This window comes from Urocitellus parryii, chromosome 6 (genome assembly GCF_045843805.1).
Source record: "Urocitellus parryii isolate mUroPar1 chromosome 6, mUroPar1.hap1, whole genome shotgun sequence".
NCBI classification, from domain to species: domain Eukaryota; kingdom Metazoa; phylum Chordata; class Mammalia; order Rodentia; family Sciuridae; genus Urocitellus; species Urocitellus parryii.
The window spans coordinates 114,342,298-114,366,118 of NC_135536.1; the positions used below are offsets into that span (position 1 = coordinate 114,342,298).

Consider the following 23,821-nt stretch of genomic DNA (forward strand, 5'->3'; position numbering starts at 1 on the left):
AGGATATAAATTACTCCAAATTTAAAAACAGCATTCTGACTATCAAGTCCAATGGAAATACTTTAGAAGATGTGCCAGGTGGGATGTGCCCAGCAGATGTGCCAAGGGAGGGCACTCTTCAGTTTGAGAAGCATCCCAAGTGATGGGCTGGACCCACAGGGGAACCACTTGCCAGTTTCAGAAAGCAGGAACCACTGTGCTCTTCCAAAGGGACGCTGTTGCCTCAGGCATGTGTGATCATTATTACCAGCCAGTTCAGAGTCAAACTAAGGTCAGCTCCAGAAAAGGAAACATGTTTAAGAACCTGTTGTCTGGGATCCAAAGTTGCAGCTTGCTTTTCCTACCCTTTTAGTATTTACAATCCCCTTTTCCCCTTCATATTATGAAAAGTAAATGAGCCACCATAAACTCCTTTTTGTGATGAGGTAGAGCAAAAATCATAAATATGCACATTGACATTTCCTTGGGAAACTAGAATATAAATTAAAGGCACTAGCTCTTTACTCTGGTTAGACATCAAATCACAATTAAATCTTCCTCAAATTCTCTGTTGTCCTGGTAACTGCTCTCTACTTAGAAGGGTGAGATTGCCCAAAAGGGCCTGGAAGGAGAGCAAGAGCTTATTAAGGAATTCTTTCTGATGCTCATAACCACACAAGCCCTGCCAGAGTGGCAGCATGGAGTTGGAGAAAAGCCCTCCTTCAGGTTATCCCAATTGCTGTGATATACTTGGGGCCCTGCTGCGGTTAAATGGCTACGTACATTATAATAACAAGATTGGCTATGGTACACCACAAATATTGACAATAAATAGTATTTTGGATAATCAGATTATAAATCCTTTAAACACATTTGACTCTAACAGATATATTTAGACTTGCATGAACGGAGCTGGGGGAATTTTTTTTTTAAGTGTCAATTGGTGTGAATGAATAAAGATAGTTTTAAAGGAGCTACACTGCTTAGGGATTAAGGCCAACTGGAACAATTCACTTAAAAAAAAAAAAAACCTCCAAGCTTAAGAGAATGGCTTGAATTTATTTGATTGTGGCAGATATACTTTAATCATTAGGTCTTGTACTGGTAGTCCTGACATAGTTCATCTCTCCATTTGTCCAAAGAAGAATGACTTTTAATTGTGCATAAATAAGATCTTGCAACTCACTGTATTGAGACAATGTTTGTAGCAACAACAAAGAGGGGGAAAATTTAAGTAGCAGTCATTTTTATTTTGGTTTAACAGATTTTTAGCAAGAAGACTCTGAATATGAATCGGCTTCATTTTTAAATCCTGAAGAAAATTTCTAAGCAGCCCATAAGGTGCCACTTCAGTCAGAAGCAATTAAAAAAAGCCTAGAATAGCAAGAAAGAAAATCACAAAATTTGTTTGGACATTGTAGGGAAAAGTTACAAATTACACTAACTCCATTCCCACACCCTACTCAGTCTACTTGCCATTATTCTCTCACATTAAACTTTTCCTAGTTTTGGGGGTGGGAATGGGGCAGGACATGGTATAGGTAGTGAAAAAAAGTTTATATTAAGATATTGCTAGTCATGTTGTAGCTCCAACATGCAAAGCATTTCAAGCCCATCAAAGGATGGAGTGGACATTCTCCCCATAGGCCAGGGGTTCTTCTCAGGGTCAGATCCCTGAGGCATCACTACAAAATGTGAACTCAGCTTCTCCTGTCTGGGTAGGAGAGAAGAAGGCATTTCTCCAGAGAAGATGCTCTCACACTTAGATTTTTTTGACAATATATAGCAACCTTGAGGATCCTGGAAACAACCTGAAATTTGGTTTCTCAAAGTGCAATACCAACAGAGGAGATAGAGCTACTTCAATATTTTGCAGGTTCCTTTTTTAAAGTGGCCTTCATCCTATTCTCCAAGCCTCTAAGAAAGCTACTTAATGATGCATAAAACTAATTATTATAAAATAAGACTGAATCTGTATGGTAGCTGTTCACAATGTGGAAAATCACACTTTTTCATGGCCTATTTTCTTTTAAAATGTGTGGCCTTTTCCCATCCTTAATGTGTTCTGTGTATGTAAAATAAATACTCTTCGCAGCAGGACCCTGGCTCAGAGGCCTTAAAACCTAATAAAAGAGTCCTGTAGCTTAATGGTCCTTAAATGCTCAACATCTTTTTCACTTAATGTAAAATCCATCTGATCTAATAGCTGTGACTGAATTATAGATATATAATTTTTTTCTATTAAATGTTAATCTTCTGAGTTGGCAGAGCAATAGAAGCTCTAAATTATTAAGAAGGCAATAACCTCTCTAAACTCTTTACAGAATTCAGAATATTCCCAGGACTGCTATCAAGGGGAAAAAAATTGCAAACCTGCTTAAAATATAAAATAAAAATCAGGCCTATTAAGTACAACAATTTGATGGCAGATAACAATTATAAGGGGCATTGTTTTTATTGATGTCTCCCATTATTTCACTGAGAACATACACACACACATATAAACATATATACATACACACGTGACAGTAAACCTCACAAGTCCTGGCTCTTTTTCATTTACATATGACATTTTTGTTACCTTCCCCTTTTGGTTTAATTCATTCTTCCCAATGTTTGTTCATGCAGGCATAAATAATGAAAATGCCCTCTAACAGAACAGTGATGCCACATGCCCAATTATGCTAAACACCAGCACTCCCACTGCCCAGGGAGTCTTGTTGGAATGTCATCTCTGCTGCAGCTTGATTTAAAAAAAAAAAAAAAATCTGTACAATCATGACTCACTTGAGCCAAAGGTCAATACAGGTAGTAAGACCAGAAACCATGCTAAAAAGCAGGTTAATATGTAGCTAGAGACACTGATCTGCAAGGTTGTCTCAAAACATGAAAAAGAGTTGAATTTCCAAACACGAAGTATCAGATCCAGCTTAGCTGGGGACATCACTGAATGAAATGGGAGATGAAATGACTATTCTACATTCCATTTTCTATTTAGTGTACAATCTATTTTTTGGTGCAAACTCTGTCTTATTCATCTGTTGTCCCCCACCCCAAATTAACTTATGGTATTTAGGGGGCTGAAGTAAGATCTAGATTCTTTTCTTCTCTGCCAACCATATGCTGCTGTATTTTACATGTTCATCACAGCCAATTCCTCTCCAAGCCAGATCTTGCAGTAAGAGTATTGCCATTCCATTACTTTGGTGAACATACATAAAGAAAAAAAATCACCACAAGGTTGCAGAATTCTGGATGAGGAAAGTAAGGAAGTAATTAGTAGTTTTTTGTTTTTTTGGTTTTTTTTCCACCAGGTGAAGCAAAAGTCAAGAGAAGCTCACAACTGTTGAGTCAAATTTGGCATACATGTAAGTGGGTACTGATACAGCATCATGAACCCCAAAAGTTAATTTGAAACTCTTCCCTTTCCGACTTTGAAAAAAGGAAGCTGAAGAACAGGAGCCATTCAGGCAGGTAAGGTTCTTGTTAGAGAAAAGCTGGTAACACTTGGGGGAAAATGCTTTTGTTCTAAAGCCACAAGATTTTTAAAGCAGCAACGAGCCAATGCATTTAGAAAAACAAAAATAAATAAACTGTATAAAATTTGGTTAGGGTCAAGAGAAAAGGTTTCAAATAAAAAGCAAGCCATAAGAAAGACTGTTAGCTTTTTGTTGCTATGGGAAAATGTCTGACATAACCAACTTTAAAAATAGGAAATGTTTATTTGGGCTCATAGTTTCAGTCTATGGTTGCTTGGTCCTGTTGCTTTCCGGCCTGTGGTGAGGTAGCATACCATAGCAGAAGCAGGGCCGCAGAGGAAACTGCTTACCTGATAGTCAGAAAGCATACAGGAGGGAGGAGGGAAAAGGGAGAGAGACCAGAATCCCAGTCTCTCTTTCCAGGGCATGCCCCAGTGATCTAACTTCCTTCCAGTAGCCACCCCCTCCCCCAAGAGTCCCATCACTTCCCAATAGCACCATAGGCTGGTAGCCAAGCCTTTAGCACATGGGCCTTTATGGAACATTTAAGATTCAAACCATAACAGACTAAGCTAAATTTTAGAACAATGCAGGTATAGCTAGTGATTAAGTCACTATAATTTAAAGTGTTTACTGCATGAATATTTGATTTTAATCATAACACTGACCCTCAGTCAAAGGGAATTAGCTTTTCTGATGAAGCAGGACTGATAAGAGCGATAAGAGAAACTAAGGATTAAAGGATAGAGACTGCACTGCAGCAGGAATTCAGTCATTATCCCAGAGGGCACGTGCAACATTGTAGACAATAATTCTCTGAATGTGGCCCTAAATTCAGTTCTCAGTCTTTCTGAACACCGAATGGCAGAGAGATTAGCACTATCCATTATCTATATCCTACTTGTTTACTAAATAAAAGACTTTAGTTATCAGTGTTATAAATGCAATCTCTGCCTTTCATATCAAAAGGTGAGACAACAGGATTAGCTTAAAAGGATTCTAGACAGCTAACTGAAAATGATTACCATTCTGAATTTTGACCTCATTTTCTACTCCAAATATTCAAAGATTGGAAATGAATTAGTTCCAAATTTTTATAAGGAGTGGGTTCAAAACAATACTCTACAGAAAATATTTTATTGATGGTTGAAGCAAAATACACATAAAGTTCCCTTCCTGCCCTATTAAGAAAAATACAACACTGAATTCAAGTATTCAGTCTAGAACTTTGCTCCACTGTTGAGCTTCAATGGTGACCTAAAAGTCACTAAACAGAACTCAGGATAAAAGACAACAATGTATATAATTAAAGAAATCAGATATTGCTTATGTAAACTATGTGTCTACCTAGAGAATTAAAAATAAATCCAATTCTGATTTTTCACCATTGTTTCTATACTGAAGAAATACAGTGGCTTATTCTTTGGTTTGAGAAGCTATTCTGATGGTCCTTTTTCCCCATTATGCAGAGATGGGATAAACATGTCTGGTTCAGGATAGTGAAAGACTTTGCTAAGGCACATTTTGCAATTAAAGAAAAGTCAGCCAAAATGATCACTTTGTTGAGCTATTTGCTAAATTTTTGGTCTGAATGATAAATAAAATATTAATAAAAATAACATATAAACTTTCCTTAATGAGATGTAATCAATAAAAATGGTTATATCATTTACTATAAACATGTCCTATTTCATTATTTTCTTGCTCTCTATAAAGTTTACTGTGTTATTGCACTTTTGTCTAACTTAAAATGTCTTTGAAAATCAATTCTCTAATACTAATTTTGTATTTCACATTATTAATGTCATTAATATAATTTTCCTATAAGTATGAAACACCTGGAGGATGCATGTATAATGAGTGCTTGATATAATACAGCAGCAAATGTCAAAGTAACTGCTCAAAAAATGTCTATAAATTTTTTGACACTTTAAAATCTAGCATATCATTTTTCTCCAAATACTGTGGTAACAAAAGGCACCACAGGTTAAAAAAAAAAAATTAAGACATCATTGTAAAGATTATGTAGGAACTTTATTATAAATTCCTGAAATATTTTACCCCTGTGTTTAATCTAAATGTAACTTAGCACTACAAAACATTTATGAAAAGAAATTTACTTTAAAAGGCATAAAAATTATTAGCATAAGAAAAATACTGTACCTCCAAAAGAAGTTAGTCTCTCATTAAGTTATCTCAATAAAGACAGAACTTGGCCAGCCAAGTTACTATGCATGCCTTAAAACTACATGAGACTCAGGATCAACTAAAAGATCTTTTTGATACACTTAAAAGTAGTCACCAAACAAATTAATTTCTCTTAAATAAATCTTTAAACAAATATACCTGCCTAACCCCTCTTCATATGGAACCACGCAGATGGCTCATATTTTAAGTAGCTCAAAGGTACGTAGTTAGTCCAAGGCAAAGTGTTATGTGGTTTGCAAACTGTAAAAACATATATAGAATATAAGATTTAACTTGATATTGAAAAACTCAGTAACATACTCATCTAATTAAAAAAAAAACCCTATTAACGGAACAAAATATATTTTATTTTAATTCCAGTAGCAGAGTCAGGCCCAGAAGAGTCAGAGTTGCACACAGAATGCTCAGCACCAGGAGGAGAAGTCAGACTGGGGCTGCTCAGTGCTAATGCTAGCACACAAGCCCCTGGCGCATCTGAATGATCTGTAGTAAGGCCGCCTGAACATCTTCATCCATGTGACCCTGAGAGAAAGAAACGTTTCATGTCATCATTGTTTACATAGATATCGAAAGTCAAAGCCTTTATCTCAGGGCCCAAGAGGTTGTGACTGACCACATGCTAAACCTCACCATGCTAAACCATGCTAACCCTCACCACTGTGATAGGCTACAGGAAATAATGGAAAAGAAAGAACAGCTCTATTGTGAAAATTTTTAAAAAGTCAATAAGTAGTATGCACTAGTTGATTTTAACATCTATTACAGAAAACAAATGGACAAGCTTCTCACTCTTTTTTAATAATGACTTTAAATGGTTGGGTAGCTTAAGGTCCAAATGAACAAAGTCAACTACATATTTGTGTTATTGTTGTTGTTGTTGTTGCTGCTGCTGCCACTGCTGAGGATTTTTTTTCTTTTTAAATTTTCTAAATAATTGAGGGGAAATAATACTCACATTATAGTTTTCATATGAAATGTGATCAGAAAATAAATATCACTTTACAGCTTGCTTTTTTGCTTAGTGTCATAGACATCTTTCACTAGAGCTACTTAGTTAATATTTGTATAATTTCTCTTTGTATTAAATTTCTTTACCTATTCCCCTAAAGATGAAAATACTTTAAATGTATTTCCAACCTTTACAGACAAATATCGAAAGAAATTGCTGGGTTGAAGAGCCGATTCATATTTTAATTTTGTGAAGTACTACAAAAGTTCCCTCTTATGGAGATTATAACAATTTATACTTCCGTCCATACAGGATATAAATGCCTATTTCCCTCACACTATGGCCAACACTATGGGTTGTTATCTTTTAATATGTACCAATCCCACAGATAAAAAAAAACAAAAAACAAAAAACAATGCCCTTTGTTTATTTGTATCTCCCCTGTTACTGAGTAGGTTGACCATCACTGTACATGCAAAGTGACCTTTTTGGGGGGTCAGGGGGAGAGTGCAGGTGGGAAGTACTGGGGATTGAACCTAGGAGTGCTATACCACTGAGCTACATCCTCAATCCTTTTTGAGACAGGGTCTTTCTGGGTTATTCTGGAAGCTGGTCCAGAACTTGAGATCCTCCTGCTTTAGCCTCCCAAGTAGCTGGAATTACAGGTGTATGCCTGATGTGATTTGTATTTTAAAAGAAACACTTTATCCAGGTGTGCTAGTACATGCCTGTAATTGCAGCTATTAGAAGCTGAGGCAGAAGGATCAAATAACACACTTTGTCTCAAAAAATAAAATAAAGAGGGAGAAAAAAAAGCTGAGATTGTAACAAAGTGATAGAGAACCCGGGGTTCAATCCCAGTACTAAAGAAAAGAAAAGGAGAAAGAAGAAAGAAAGAAAAGGAAGAGAAAGAATCAGGGAGAGAAGGAGGGAGGGGAGGAGAGATTTTAAAAAGTAGAAAGAGACTTCATTAAATGAGTCAATATGGTGGGCTTTCAACAATCCTCTACTTCTTTTTTTCTTTTTTCATTGTTGAAATACTTGAATAGGTTTCAGCACAACACTTCTATTAATATAAAGTTTTGCTTCTGAAATCTGTTTTTATAACAGCAGGATGCTTAAATTTAAAACATTAGCCACAGTTGACTAAACTGAATTCTTAGTTAACTTTATGATGCCAGAAGGCAAGACTATTTCAAATGCCAATTGCTTTTGTTATGTTTCATTAGGACTCAGTAGAAAATAATCTCAAATTTCAGAAATGTAGATTATACTAAGTGGAAAGGCTTGTTAGTTTGTTGTATTTTTCAGTGAGAGCAAGCTCCTCCTCCTTTGGCCAAAACCAGTGTGCTTCACATCCTCACTAACACAGATTTTCTATGCTCTTCTACCATTCCCCTCTAAACTTCCCATTCAGGTGTCCACATACAGTTTTTTTCTAATAACTACAATAAACTTTGAAATCTCAGGTTATCCTCCATCTACTCAAAAGATGGCAGTACGGATGCCTTTTTTTATTAGACCGTTCATTCTTTTTTAGCGGCTCCCCCTCCACCTACAGAAACAGTAGGACTTTTGATTTTAGGAATTTGATATTATAAAGGACTTCTCTTTTTATTATTTTATCTAGTTCTCTTTTTAAAAGTGGTCTTCATTTGAAATTTCCTCTCAACACTCATTCCCCCCACCTTTTTAAAAATTTTAACAGTGTGCCCTAACACCCTTCAAATCCAAATAATTCCTAGTATCTCACTTGTCACTCTAACATTTGTCTCTTGTAGTACACACATCTTCCTGAGAAATCTATTCTGAGAATTTTAGAGATGCTGCTCGTGAAGTTTTGGAGATGCTGCTCATACAGAGCATTAAGAATATATTTTAATATGCTAAATATTTCCTTAATATGATCTAAAAAGAAACAGTGTTCTCAATATAACCCTAAAGAAGAAAATTTGTAAGCTTATGCTTCAATAAATTTAAGGCTCAATAAATATGATAATCTCTTAATAGACCAAGTTTTCTTTACTTATCATTATTCTACAAATGCCCTCTTTGTCCTCTTCATACTTCTCTAGTATTTTCTACATTTCAAAGAAATACTCCTAAGCTACCAAGAAGCATATGAAGCCCTTTCCACTCTCCTCTTTCAGCTGACAGCCACGTGTGGATGTCAAGGCTTTATCTCCAGCTAGCAACACTATTAATGTGCTCTGCCATCATATGTTGCCAAACTGTCTAAAAAATGAGTGACAAGCAGATGGAGACAACACTAAATTTAAGTTGTTGTGTTGCCATATAGCTTTGTAAATTTTTCTGGGAGATATGCAAGCCATGATTAAAAGAAACACAATTATTTTTAAATAAGCATATGGGACACAGCTACTTTAAACATCAATTACTTTTACATGAATTTACTTGAAAATAAAAGCTAATTTTCTCTCAAACAATACCCTTTCTAACAGAGCAATAGTTCTTCACCTGTGCAGCACTAAGGAGGTGTGTCCGATAAATTGCGATTACTTCTTGGTGCTGTCTGTCGGCATCCTAGAAATATGGAAAGATGGGACATATCAGAATATCAGCATTTACATTTCCAAACATGTGGAGGCTTGTGACAATGCTCTCCTCGGGCCTGGGCCTGATGCTACAAAATAGCAACCTATCAAAGGACTTCTGCTACTCTTCCTAGAACAAACCACCTGGGACCTACCAGACACTGAATTCCATAACGTGAAAGAAGATAAACTTCTCTAATGAATGTGCGAGAATACTCATCATGAAAGCAATACCACTTATCCTAGGTAACATGAATTTACTGTCTTGGTTTACATATACTACATGAACTTGCCAGACACTTATCAACTTGTGCTTTGGATTATTGGCAAAATTCTCATTTTATCTCCCTGTCACCAACCTGGGTTCCCTACCATGCTTCCAAGACTGAGGTAGCTCTTACCTCACCTCCTTTTAGTTCAAACACTCCGAGTGGCAGTTCTTTATGTATAAAATGACTCATCAGCTTGGTTCTTAAAGTCCTCCACAATTTGGCTTCATATATTAGCCTCAAGATTCAGGCAAGGCATTTTTTTGTTTGTCTGTTTTTTCAATTGCGCTGGGCCATGCCATCTTACACTCCTTCTTCATGGCTCTTCACCCTATTTCCTCTTCCTAGAAGACCCTCTATTTTCCTTATGCCTACCAAACACCATCTATTTTCTAAGTTCAGGCCAAATACTCTCTTCTTGAAACAGGTTCCCACTCCACCAGTAATTATTCCTTCCTGGAAAACAAGGATGCTTTGAATGTGTCCCCCAAAATTTCTGTGTTAGAAACTTAATTCTTAATGCAACAGTGTGAAGAGTGGGGAATTCTCAGAGGTGATTAGATCATGAGGACTCTACCCTCATTCATGGACTAATGTCACTATCACAGAGTTGGATTACTAGAGTGGGGTCCTGATGAAGAATGAGTTTCACTCACACATGATGCCTTCTGCCCCACTTTTACACAACAAGAAGGCCCTCATCTGCAGCAGCCGCTTGACCTTGGACTTCCCAACTTCCAAAACCACAGTCCATATAAATTACTGTTCATTAAACATTATCCGGTCTGTTATTTAGAGTTATAGCAACACAAATAGATGAAGACAGAACCCTGTCCTTCAGAATCTGGTATTACATTCCTAATTCTGGATCTGACATTTCTCATTTAGAGGTTGGAAGACCCCATTGCTTCAGGCCCTATTGTGAGGCATACACATTATAGTAGGACATGCATGAGGGAACAAACTCTTTACCTCATAGCAGGACAGAGAGGAAGGGACAGGGTGGGGGTCCCAGTATTCCCTTCAAGGACACACTCCTGATGACTGGAAGACCTCCCACTAGGCCTCACCTATTAAAGTCTTCACCATCTCCCAAAAGCATGGAGCTGGGGACTGTCTTTAACACATGCGCCTCTGGGGGACATTTCAGATCTAAATTATGAGCAATAACTTCTTTCTATTCAAAACCAATTCATAACCAAATCCTACAGAATAGGAAAACATTGGCAACAATTTGCATTTGACTAGGTCATGCTTTACTTTGCATTCAGTGTGTACTAGCTCAGTTAAAAATGTGAACAAGCTGGATGCAATGAGGCAGGAGAATCACAAGTTCAAAGCCAGCCTCAGCAACTGAGCAAAGCCCCAGACAACTTAGTGAGACCCTGTCTCAAAAAAAAAAAAAAAAAAAAATTAAAAAGGGGCTTCTCATCCTATTTTATGGATGTGGAAGCCAAAGATTAAAGGGAATGTTCCATGCCACTCACTTTTGAGTTGCAGGACTAACACCAGAGCTCCCATCTTTAAGGACTTCTAAATCCAGATACCTTCTTTAAAGTTATAAAGCATAAAAGCATAGGAATTCCTATTTTTGTTTGGAAGGATAGAAGATAATGAAAATCTCCCTTTGGTTAGTAGACCAATATTTTAGAGCACACACTGCATGAGAAAGATGCTAGATTGGAAACTGGTCATCCCAAGTTTAAATTCCAGCTCTATGATCCCAAACATGAAGTATTTTAATCTTTGTTTTCTTAAGAATCAAACAGTGGGAATAAAATCTGTTTGAAGAATACTGATAAAGACAAACTTTATATTTAAAATAAGTAAAGTATTTAAGGTAGTACCTGGCATATATTAGGCACTAAATAAATGATATTATTATGCCCCCAACAGAGGTAATTTGGGGCAAAAATGATTACATTCTTAAATGTGAACACAACTACAAATCCATTTGCTCTCCAGAAAAGCCTTACACACAAACTAAGACAGACAGCTGCCAGCCAAGGCCTGTATGTCTGGTACTCACAGCCAGCTGCTGCTGCAGGGCCTTCACTTGGTGCTGAAGAGTGTCAATCAGCTGGCTCTGCCTCTTGGTGGGGCTGCCACTTGTGTATGTGAGTTGGGAAAGGCCATTGAGCGCCTGTTTTAGTCTTTCTACATCATTAAGCAATTCAGTTATCTTTTGAAAAAGAGAAAAAAATCATGGTAGAAACGCATATCATTTACTTATTTTTTATAACAAACATCTTTGTACAGAAATCAATCCTTACTTGAGACATTTATTCTTTTTTTTGCCAGAAAAATGAGGTAGAAATATTGCAAAGATCATTATCAACAATATATACAACATATTATTTGCATTTCTTTGATTTAATTCCTCTCAGTAAATTTCTTAGAAAAGTATCAAATTAAAGAATATAACACATCCTAAGATTAAGAATGAACTTAGTCTTGATTTCAAATAATAAAAAAGGATCTATGAAGGTACAGAAACTATCTTCCAGGCAATGTTTGAAACAGAAAGAGAGGCATCTCCATCTGACAAAGTGTAAAAAGTAAAAGAACGCAGCCTATGTATTTCTAAAATTAACTTGTGTACCCTGCTCTTTACGGAAGTTGTATCAGTAAGACTACTTTGTGTAAAGAAAGAAAGAAAAAATAGGGAGGCTCTTTAGAGAAGTGGAAAGAGCACAGACTTTGAAGTCAGACTCGATGTGGAAAGTTTAGCTAATTTCCTTTATTTTTCTGAGCCTTGAAAGGTGAAAAATCTTTCATAGTCAAGAAAATCAATGAGGTCATAAATATATACCTAGTATATGCTCAATAAATGACAATATGTACTATTAAACTATATGCTATCACATTCATAACCACCTTCCAAACAAAGTTAGAGAATTTACATTCTGAATTATATGGAAAGATGTGCCAGAATTTGTACTTATACCTCTCTAGTGAGGAGTGCTGGGTCTGAATCTGCTTTTACTCATTGCTAGTTCCTAGCAGCTGCCATATAGAAGGCACTTAATAATGACTTGTTGATTAGATAAAACTGTAGTCAATCTTCATCTCATGTCCACAGCAGAAATTATGTGACTACCAGTTTCAAAATATTGTTGAATACCTATTCTGTAAATTGTACCATGAGATTGAAAGAGAAAGAAAATTAAGTTATAAACCCTGCTCTTCAAAGCTGGTTGAAAAGATCAGTCACACAATTCTAATGCAGTAATACAAATGTTTTAAATGCATGGAAAAGCCAAAACAAAATATGAGTTCTAGAAGATGAACCCTTTACTGAAGCCTAGAGTGGACAGGATAGGCTTTAGGAAGGAGAATAAGGGGCTAAAGAATGTACAGTATTCAACTCAATAGGAAAGGAAGGGCACTACATACTGGCCCCACTGAATTCTGACTATTCCTCTAGGAAGCCAGTGAATCACAGTATTTTTTCAACTCTTGGATGTACTATCCAAGGAACATTAGGAAAAATGCTTTTGATTTTTTTTTCAATTCAGGATCTTCTGCACATCAATAGTCATAACAAAAAGGGGGCACTTATTTAATAACTTTGTCAGCTTGTCTGTGGAATTCTATGGTAAAAAATCCCATTCTACTCTGGCCGTCCTGCTCTGGGGTTTTCAGTGCATAGCCACACAGACTATACTGTGCCTACCTTATTATCTTTTGCTTCAATTTGTTTAGCAGATTCTTGAATTCTTCTCTGTAACTCTGTGATTGTTGTTAAGGACTTATCACATCGTTCCTTCTGATCCTTGATTTCTTGCTCAATGCTGAAATGTACTAAATCCTTTTCATCTTTCTTCTTTTTGACATGCAAAACCTCTTCACATACTTCATCATACTTTCTATTGAGATTGGCCAGTTTTTCATTTAAATTGGAAATCTGAGTCTCCAAATCACTTTTTGTTGCTTTATATTTAGACAAATCAACTACCTCTCTCGTCTCTAATTTCTTTAATGCTTGTTTAGTGTTCTGAACCTCGGTCTGGAGTTTAGAGACTTCTTCAGTTTTGTTTTGGCTTTCTTCTTCCTTTTTTCTCAAGCTAATTTTCATGATTCCAACCTCTTTCTCAAATGCTTCCTTAATCTGCAAATGCTCCACCAGGGGTACTGAAGAGTTCTTTTGATTCTCCAACAGCTGATGCAGTTTGGTCACCGTCTGTTGCTCTTTCTCAAAACACCTTTGCTTATTCTTCAGTTCTTCCTTTAAATTCTCGATTGTGTCATTAAGAGACTTTTTCAGAGCCTCAACCTGTTCCAATGGAACATGCTGTTTTTGCAAAAGATTTTGTGCTGCAAGGATCTCCGAACCTTGTCTGGCATTTTCTTCCATGAGCTTCTCTTTCTCCTTCTTTACTTCAGTGTATTTCTGTGACAGGTCTTTTAATTCTTTGTTTAGCTCTTCTGTTTTTCTGCTTAATGCTCTTTCAGTTTCACGGGAATTCACCATTAGAGCACTCTTATCCTTTAACTCTTTCTGAAGGGCGAAAATCTCCTTCTTTAATTTGTCATTCTCTAGCTTGCTTTTCTTGGCCTCTTCTTCTCTGACAGTACACTTCTGTGTCTGCTCTAATAGCTGTTCTTTTAGTTCTTTCTCTGTCACTTTGAATTTTCGCTCACACTCTTCAAAGCTGATAATTGGGGCATATTTTAGCTTGATGCATTCTTGTATTGTATCAAGTTCCTTCTTCTGGGCTTTAATTTCAGCATGCAGTGTAACAATCTCTTCCTGGCCTTGGTTGTACTTGGTCAGGATCGCAGCATTAGCGTCCTGCTCCTTCTTTAGGCTCTGGCTCATAACACGCATCTTTCCCTCATGTTCTTCCAGGCTGATGTACTCAGCTTTTATTTGATTCTGAGTGTTTTCCAGGTTTCTTTTTAAAATTTCATTCTCATCCTTTATTTTTATGAATTCTTGATTTATACCTTCAAAGCTTTTCTTCACATCAAATAATTCTCTGTTAGTTTTATCTAAAGAGTTATTCAAGGCAGTCTTAATCTCTTCGTGGGTTTTGGCTGGTACATACTGGCTACTCAGAGTCTTTTTCAAACTCGTGTTTTCAGACATGAGTGCATGAATTTTCTCTTGGTCTTCACCACATTTTTTATTAAGTTCAGATTGCTGTTTTTTAAGTTCAACAATATTGGATTTCAGAGCCATTATCTCTTTTTCATGTTTCTCAGGACTTATAAACACAGTTTCCAGGTGGCTAACATTCTTACTTAATCTGTCATTTTCCATCAGCAATTTCTCTGTCTCCAACTTCTTCTCTGTATATTTTTGTGTTACATCTGAAAGCTTTTTATTCAAATCATCAATATTTATATCATGTGACTTTTTCATTTCTTCACTTACCTTTAAAGGAACATAATGATTTTTCATTTCAATTGTTAGATTATGTACTTGCTGGTTGAGGAGCTTCTTATCCAGAGAAACTTTTTCAACTTCCTTTTGTAGTGCCTGGTTTTTCAGTGTTAGCTCAGTGATCTTCTTTCCAAGCTCTTCTGACTTTTGTTCTAACCTGCTCTTGAGCTGCTCATGTTCCTCTGGTCTCACGTGTTGGGCGAACTTGGCCCTAATGTTCTCAAGTTCTCTCTTCAGCTGTCTAATTTCGCTAAGTGATTTTTCATATTCTCTTTCCATCTCTGCCAGTTTTTTTGCTTTCTCACTCACTTCATTTGATAATAAGCTCTTCATGTTTTCAAATTTTTCTGTTGGAATGGAAAGGGCTACCTTTGCTAACAATTCTTTTAACTGGCATTCCATCTCCATGACCTTTCTTCCTTTCTTCTCTCGTTCCATTTCACACATACTAAATTCCTTCTGCAATCGCTTATTTTCTTCTATCAACCTACCTTCATCCCTCTTAAACTGTTCTACTAACATCTCATTTTGTTTGATTTGGTTTCTTAACTTTCCCACTTCTGCAGATGCGCCTTCATATTTTGCTTTCATGTCTTTCAGCTGATCCTTCAGTTCTTCCATTACTCTGTGATTCCCTGTGGCTGCTTCACTGGTTAGGTGCTCTTTAAGGGCAAGAAAATGGGTCTGCATTTGTTTCACTTTACCTTCTGATTCGTACATTCTCTTCTGCACATCTTTTAATGCATCTTCTAATTGCTTTATCTGTTCATCTGAGTCCTCCTTGACCCTTTCACATTCTAATGCTAAGGCTTTGCACTCTGCCACTTTGTGAGCCAGTTCATTTTGGAGCTTGAGTCGATCTTGCTTTGCTGAATCACAGAAGGTTCGCATTGCTTCTAACTCTTTCTTCAAAATTTCATTTTCAGAGTATGAGGTTTGACTGGGTAAAGATAGCTCCAGTGGTCTTAACATAGATCTGCTTTGCATATGAGCTGGCATACCTGGGGAAGTACACTGAAAAGGAAAACAAGGCATCAATCACAAAAGTCTAAAGAAGACAAAGACTTCTTATTTGCCAAACTGTAGAAAAGGTTGCACATCATCAGGAGTCAAAGGGTTTTTCAGAGTAAGTAGGTATGTTGAGGACTAAAAAATCACATCACTGATTTATACGGCAAGAAAAGCAGTTTTGAATATGATTTTTTTTTAACATACTCAAAATATTTTGGGAGTTCTGTATGCTTGAATCTATTTCTGGCAGAACAAGAAAGAAAAATAGCTGTGGTCTCTGGGCTCTATTTTCTCTTTCTTTCCCCATTCATAATTCCTACCTATAAAACAAAAATATCAATTTTATCAAAAAATATTTACCTCTATGTTTTATGATATATGATGTACTAAGAATTACATATTATTTAGCAGCTGCTGGGTTTTTTTTTTTTTGGCGGGGGGGGGTGTACTTGAGGGTTGAACCCAGAGGTACTTAACCACTGAACATCTCCAGCCCTTTTTATGTATTTATTTTTTATTTTGAGACATGGTCTTGTTAAGTTGCTTAGGGCCTCATTAAGTTGATAAGGATAGCCTTAAACTCATCATCCTCCTATCTCAGTTTTCTGAGTTGATAGAATTAGAGGTATAAGCCACAGTGCTTGGCTTACATATTATTTAACTTCTAATAAGACATATGACTTCTGAGTACCCTTACTGTTAACTCTGAAATAATGTTCTTTAATTTTTAAAAATACCACCAAAATAAACCCAGCTAGTATAAGAGCTGTCAAAAGAATGTCAACTCACAAAAAGGAATCAAGTTTTCTTAGGAAAATAAATTAGAATATAGCACATAATAGTCATATAAAATTTAAAGGGTACCTTGTTCCCTCTCTTAAGTGCTGACAAAAAGAGGAAGTATAATTAAACTTCTGAGTGAAATAGTTCAAATACCAGAACACGCAATCATGAAGGACTAAATTTAGCTATTTTTATTTTCTCAATATAGCCTATTACAATAAAGGCTCTTTACAAGTACTAATTCATTGATAAAAGCCATGTGTCATGAGCACATCCTATTATTTTAATGGGCAGTTAAATGAAAACTGTCTTCTTCTGAAACAAGAGAAAGAAAATTGACAACATGGAATAATTTCCTAGCCTGGATCTGCTGCCAAATTATCCTTTAATTTATCAATTATCTTTAGACTTATAGCTATTTTAATTGCCCCCCAAATTACACACACAGCTTCACAACTTATATGCCTATTTTATTAAAATCACATACTTACCTAATCTTAAATACTGGTAAGTTGATAACCATTCCTTCCACTTAGACGCTTAGAATTTTCCACCTTAAAGAGGCCTTATACTTTACCTAGGTCTACTCACTCTGACTGCACAAAAGAAGGTATATAAAAGCCTTTATAGCCCAAATATACATCAGTTCTACAGGCTATAGAAGGTGGTAGAAATACAAACCTTAAACGTACTGAAAAATAAGGACCTGAAGCAGATAGATAAATAAGTAGTAAGAAAAAAAGCCAATACTCTAAGTCTTGGAAGCTTGCTTTACTTAGAGGTGAATTTCCAAAACATAGACTGTATATTTAATTGAAAGGATACATTTCAAAGCCAAAACAATTTATTTCAAAATTACTCATATCTGTTTTCCCCCTTCCATGGGAAAATGTGAAGCGTTAACTGCTATAATAACAGAGGCTCATTAACAAAGACAATGAAACTGTAATTCAAATCTTGTTTAAGCCAATACTACCACAAACACTCTAGAGGGCACTACAAACAGCAATCTCTGCTTTGATTAAACTCAAGAAAGCAAGATCAACTTTGATAATGAAATCTTTACTTAATGCATGCAGATTTAATAAATATATACATAGGACTGTTTTCTCTTTTTTTAAAGATAGAAATATTTTCTTAAAACTTTTTTTAAATAAAAGAAACAATATTACCTGTGAATCTGTCATATACATTTGACCTTGTTTAAGAAGCACATCTTCTTTTCCTAAATAAATCCAAATAAATGGCACCTTAAATATCTACACCAAAGTAGGCTAAATATTCATTTAGTATCACTCCCTCACTTATTATCCCATCAAAAGAAGCAGGAAGTACAACAAAATTATTTTTGTTCTAAAATATCTATTTTTCTTATTATTTCTACTAAAAATAAAGGAATTATGTAAGGTCTATAGTAAGCTGTTTTTTAGAAATATGAAAGATGGTTAAATAGGCTACATAATTAGTATAAAATATACAGTCAAAATAAAAATATGTTCTCTGAGATTCATAGGATATGTATTATACTGAGTGAAGAGTTTAATACTCACTAGGAAGTAAAAATAGATTTTCTAGAGAAAGTGTAAAACTGAAGAGTAAATGAAGTGAAGACTGTGTACAGTCCTAAAATAATTAATAAATAAGTAATTATTTATGAAACTTGTAATTACAAAATGCTTATCTGAATTGAGATTGATTTCTCCAAATCAAAAAACTGTGTTTGTTTTTATTTCCATGAAAAAGCCAACTATCACAAGAAAAATGTCTACTAATCAAAAAGGCAAATGTGGTAATTCATATAATGTACAATTTAAAACTACAGGTGGCAAAGGAAAACAGGGCCTCAGTGACTCTCAGAGTTTATGGTAGAGGTCATGGCATTCATCTGAACCTCTTCCTATTCTACTTACTGAAGTGTAATACACAGGTGGGTGTAAAAAATTTAACAGCAGGAGTATTATGTACAATCAGACAAATAAATAGGTATAAATATTCTTTTTCGCTTGAACTGGGAGAACCATAATAACAAAGCCAATATTTTTATACTCACGGTTACTGAAATGACTTCCTGATCCTAAATGATCACTCTGAAATCAGAAGCATAAATTAAAACACTTGTGTGAATGCTGCTTCATTTTCTTGAAAGTTCTAGTTTAGCTCTAAATGATCCAGTCATTAAAACCACATTTTTTACATTCCTTTTTTCTCCTGAGTATTATTCTATTTGATCCCACAAAAAGACACAGCACTAACAACAATTAGACAGATCAGCTGGGAATAAACAACCTCACTAAGCATTTAAAAGCAGCTGAGTGTTTCAAGGAAAAACTTTATTGCTCTATAGAAAAAAAAAAGTGAGCCCCAAACAAACTGAAACAACTTTCAATATCTAGTGTTTGCCCCTGCTTTATCTCAAAAGGAAAGAAGTATCCCGTTTGCATCCAGGACTCATTTTACTTTACCACTGTTGGGAGCAGAAACCCTACCTCAGTGACTATGAAATATTAGTGTAATCCCTTCCTTTGGAATTTATAGAATATTGATTACTTTTGAAAGCAAAAGGAGACAGAGAGCAGGAAATGAAACTGTGGCAAAGACCTACACACAAAGGTAGTAATAAACCTGTTAATGTATCAGTTAGGAAAAGGAACACAATAAACACTTCAGATACTTTGAATTAAAATACCCTTGGTTTGCTCCTTTTCCTGAGTAAGGAAAATACAAAGAATCTAATATATAAACTAAAGTATCACACTTCAAGAATAAGTGTATGCAGATGAAGTTCTGGGAGTATTAGTAGCAAAAGCTACACATCAAACTCTTACATTAAGATACTATGATAAAAAGTCTAGAGTTTCATAGCTAAATTAATGCCACCTCCATTAAACCTTAATGCTCTAAATGTGTGAAAAATATCTCTAAACTTACTTAAGTTCTTCATTCCATGCAATATTTAATATCAGAGTTTGTAAAAACCTAAATAGGCTTGTATGTGGATGTAAGGGATCGAGGTTATGCACACAAGGAGTTAAAAAAAACCTTAATTTGGTTTTGTTATCTTTATTTCTCAAATGAAAACAAATGCATGGATTATAAAATTATACTTATTCTAAAATATTCATATTTCCATGTATTTTTTCTATAAATGTAAGGGAAATACCTTCATATTAAGTATTACACATAACTCACAGTAATGCTATTGGCAGTTTAAGAAGTTTTTAAACATGTGAGATGATACAGTAATGGATATTTAAGTTGTTCCTTGATGTCCATGAGGATTGGTTCCAGGACCCCACAGATGCCAAAATCTATAGATGCTCAAGTCTCTTATAGAAAATGGTACAGTATGTGCATTTGACTTCTATCCATATCTTCCATATAATTTAAATCATCTCTATATTACTTACAATACTTAACACAAGAAAAATGCTATGGAAATAGTTGTTATTTAGGAATATTAACAAGAAAATAGTATGTGTTCAGTAAAGATGCAATTTTAAAAATATTTTCAATCTGCAGTTTATTTAATCCATGGATGCAAAAATCATGAACATGAAAGCCTGATTTTATTGAAAGTTTTTATTTTATTTATTTTATTCTTAGATTTTAATGGCTGCTTTCATAAATACTGGGTCACATATAAATAGGTCCTGTAATTTTCTTCTTGAAAGTAAAAAAAATCATTCCTAGCATGAAAATTAGTCAAAATTAATATGTAACAACTAAGGAAACTAGCCCCATTATATTGAAAGAAGGGTTACAAAATGGAATGTACAATATGACTCAAGCTGTTAGATGAGTATGTGAAAAACAAATAATGCACAAAGTACTACAAAGATATTGGTCAGGTACTAAAAGCACAAAGATGACAGGTGCCTCTATTTTCTGCTTTTAGTTTGACTATATTTTCTAATTTAAAAATGCATATTGGTTTTGTGATAAGAAAAATAAGTTACTTTTCTACAGATTATTATGACCTTATTGAAAGTTACAAACCTGACAAACTAGAGTTTCTCTACAGAAAACAACTTATTCCTGAGACATGCAGAATAGAAGAAAAGCAAGGTAAAAACAGTACCCAAATTACAGGTGCCAGACTTTGATGATTACTTCAAAGGCTCTGTTTATACACCTGTATTTTCTCATTCAAGCTATTCTAAGTGCAAAACTAGCATGTGAGTTAAGATACCTGGGTTCAAGTTTCGGCTCTGCTACTTCCTATTTGTGAAGTCCCTCCCTGGGTAAAACCACTCTGCTCTTCAGATTCCTCACTTATAAAGTGCAGATAATAATAAAACATATCACACAGGGTTGATGTGTTCATTAACGCACATACACTGCACAAAGCAGAATAGGATTTATTTTATGAAAATGTTGACTATGACTAGATTTCACAACCTTAAAAAGAAGTTCTTCAAATACGACTAGATTTCATAACCTTTCAAATGTGGAAAAGAAATCCCTACAGTTAGATTATTCTTACGTTTTAGCTTATAGAACTGTTTCTAAACACTCTCTAGAATGCAGCCATAAATAAAACACTTTTGTTCTATTTTTAAAAATGTATGAAGGCCGCCGACCAACATGGCTGCCAGCGAAGAGGCAGCACATACAATGCCTCCGTGGTAAGGGGATCAGAGAGACTCATTAATACACCCACATGCATCCTGCTGAGAGACTTCAAGCAAAATTCCACTGAAAGGAGACCTTCCGGGAACTAGTAAGTTTAATTGGAGGTGTCAGCTTGTCACAGAATACTGAATCTCGGCAACCCAGAGCAGGGGCACAGTCCCGCCGGGGCCGCCAAATGGCGGCTTCCTACACGTTGCAGTGAATATAGGAGCGGACACTGACCGCCTGGACCCCCGCGAGCTGGCTCTGTGAACCGCAGCCGGCCGCAGGCCACACGCTGCAGCGAGTTTAGGAGCGGGCGCTGCCTGTCTGGGCCCCCGAGAGCTGGTTCTGTGAACCTCCGCTGGCTACCACCCACACATTGCAGCGAACTTGGGAGCAGTTGCTGCCTGACTGGGCCCCCGCAAGCTGGCTCTGTGAACCGCAGCCGGCCGCAGGCCACACGCTGCAGCGAACCTGGGAGCGGTTGCTGCCTGACTGGGCCCCCGCTAGCTGGTTCTGTGAACCACAGCCAGTTGCCGCTCACACTTTGCAGCGAGTTTAGGAGCGGGCGTTGCCTGCCTGGGCCCCGCATCCCGGTTCTGTGAACCTCCGCTGGCTACTGCACACACATTGCAGCGAACTTGGGAGGGGTTGCTGCCTGACTGGGCACCCCCGGGCTGGCTCTGTGAACCGCAGCCGGCCTCCGCTCATACGGTGCAGCGAACTTGGGAGCGGTTGCTGCCTGCCTGGGCCCCCGCAGCCCGGCTCTGTGAACCTCCGCTGGCTACCGCCCACTCGTTGCAGCGAGTTTAGGAGCGGGCGCTGCCTGCCTGGGCCCACACCGCCCGGCTCCGTGATCCGCCACCGGCCACTGCCCACACTTTGCAGCAAGCTAAGGAGCCGGCGCTGCCTGCCTGGGCCCCCCCCCCCCTCTGTGAACCGCCACTGGCCGCCGCCAAGCGGCCGCTGCCTACACCCTTGCAGTGAGTGGGGGAGCAGGCGCTGCCTGCCCGGCCCCCACCGGCCCGACTCTGTGAACCTCCTCTGGCGGTTTGGAGCTGCAGACGACCACCCTCCACCTGCCAGCCGGGTGCTGCAAACGACCCTTGACCAGCTCTGCAAAAGGCCCCGCCCACACGCCGAACAGCAGGAGTGGAGACCCGCCCAATCCGGGAGGAAGAACTGCTGCACAGTGATTGACTCCCGTCTACTGAGAGGAGAAACTTGGCCCGGTAGGCATAGCTCCATCTACTGAAAGAGCAGTTAATAGAACTCTAGGACTGCATTTATAAATTTTTTTTTTTGCTGTGTTTTTAAATGTCTTTTTAATCCATCTTATTTTATTTTATTCTAATTTTTAATTTCATTTTCCATTTCTACTATTATTATTTTTCTTTAAATTCCTTTTAATCTTCTATTTTTTTCTATCCTTCTTTTCTCCTGTCTTTACATTTCTTTTCAATTTTCTTATTCCCCCTTCCTTGAATTCTACCTGCTTACTCTCATTCTCTTTAGTGACTTCTTCCCATCCCTTCTAATACCTTTCCTCCCAAGCATCAAATATATTTATAGGAGTAAACAGTAACTCAGCAGTCAAACAGAACAAGAAACAATATGAACAGCATGAAAAAGCAAGGAAGAAAAGGAGTGCAAACAATGCAGGGCAGCCCAAATATTCAGGAGGATATAGAGTCACCAGAAAAATGGTCATATAAAGAACTCATGGAACACCTGAGACAGATGGAACGGAACCTTAAGGAGGATACAAGACAGCAAATTCAAGCAGCAAAAGAACACATTGAGAATGAATTACATAAACAGATAAAAGAAGAAGTTAAGCACCTTTATCAGGAGATAGAGATTATAAAAAAGAATCAAACCATAATCTTAGAAATGAAGGAAATTATAAACCAAATTAAAAACTCAAATGAGAGTATTATTAATAGAGTGTAGCAAGTAGAAGCCAGAACGTCAGATGAAGACAAAATATATCATCTGGAAAAGAGTCTAGCCAACTCAGATAGGCTGGTTAAAAATCAGGAGAGAAACATACAAGAGATATGTGATAATATAAAAAAACCAAATTTAAGATCATTGGGATAGAGGAAGGGATAGAGATTCAAACAAGGGGAATGAGTAATCTACTAGATGAAATAATTACAGAAAACTTTCCAGAAATAAAAAAGGAAACAGATATACAAATTGTAGATGCATACAGGACACCGAGCACACAAAATCACAGTAGACCAACGCCAAGACACATTGTTATGAAGATATCCAATATACAGAACAAAGAGAAAATATTAAAAGCTACAAGAGAAAAGAGAAAAATTACATTCAGGGGTAAACCAATAAGGTTAACAACGGACTTTTCAACTCAGACGCTGAAAGCGAGAAGATCCTGGAACAACGTATTTCAAACACTGAAAGACAATGGATGCCAACCAAGAATTCTGTACCCAGCAAAATTAAGCTTCAGATACGACAACGAAATAAAAATCTTTCACGATAAACAAAAACTAAAAGAATTTGCAGCCAGAAAACCAGCGTTGCAAAGCATCTTGAGCAAAACACTTCATGAGGAA

The 23,821-nt window shown here is 36.7% G+C and overlaps 1 protein-coding gene across 5 annotated transcripts in view; it reads right to left on the reverse strand.

Annotated features, from left to right (window-relative positions):
- Positions 1–5,991: 5,991 nt before the first annotated feature.
- Uaca (uveal autoantigen with coiled-coil domains and ankyrin repeats) overlaps positions 5,992–23,821 on the reverse strand; it is a 105,783-nt gene continuing 87,953 nt past the window's right edge. For all 5 annotated transcript variants that reach the window (XM_026387844.2, XM_026387848.2, XM_026387846.2 and 2 more), the window contains exons 14-19: positions 18,673–18,709; positions 17,795–17,847; positions 13,116–15,842; positions 11,469–11,621; positions 9,094–9,159; positions 5,992–6,188 (exon numbers count right to left, since the gene is read on the reverse strand). In XM_026387844.2, coding sequence (XP_026243629.2) covers positions 6,117–6,188; positions 9,094–9,159; positions 11,469–11,621; positions 13,116–15,842; positions 17,795–17,847; positions 18,673–18,709 — 3,108 coding nt within the window. In that variant the 3' untranslated portion in view covers positions 5,992–6,116. The remainder of the gene's footprint in view (positions 6,189–9,093; positions 9,160–11,468; positions 11,622–13,115; positions 15,843–17,794; positions 17,848–18,672; positions 18,710–23,821) is intronic.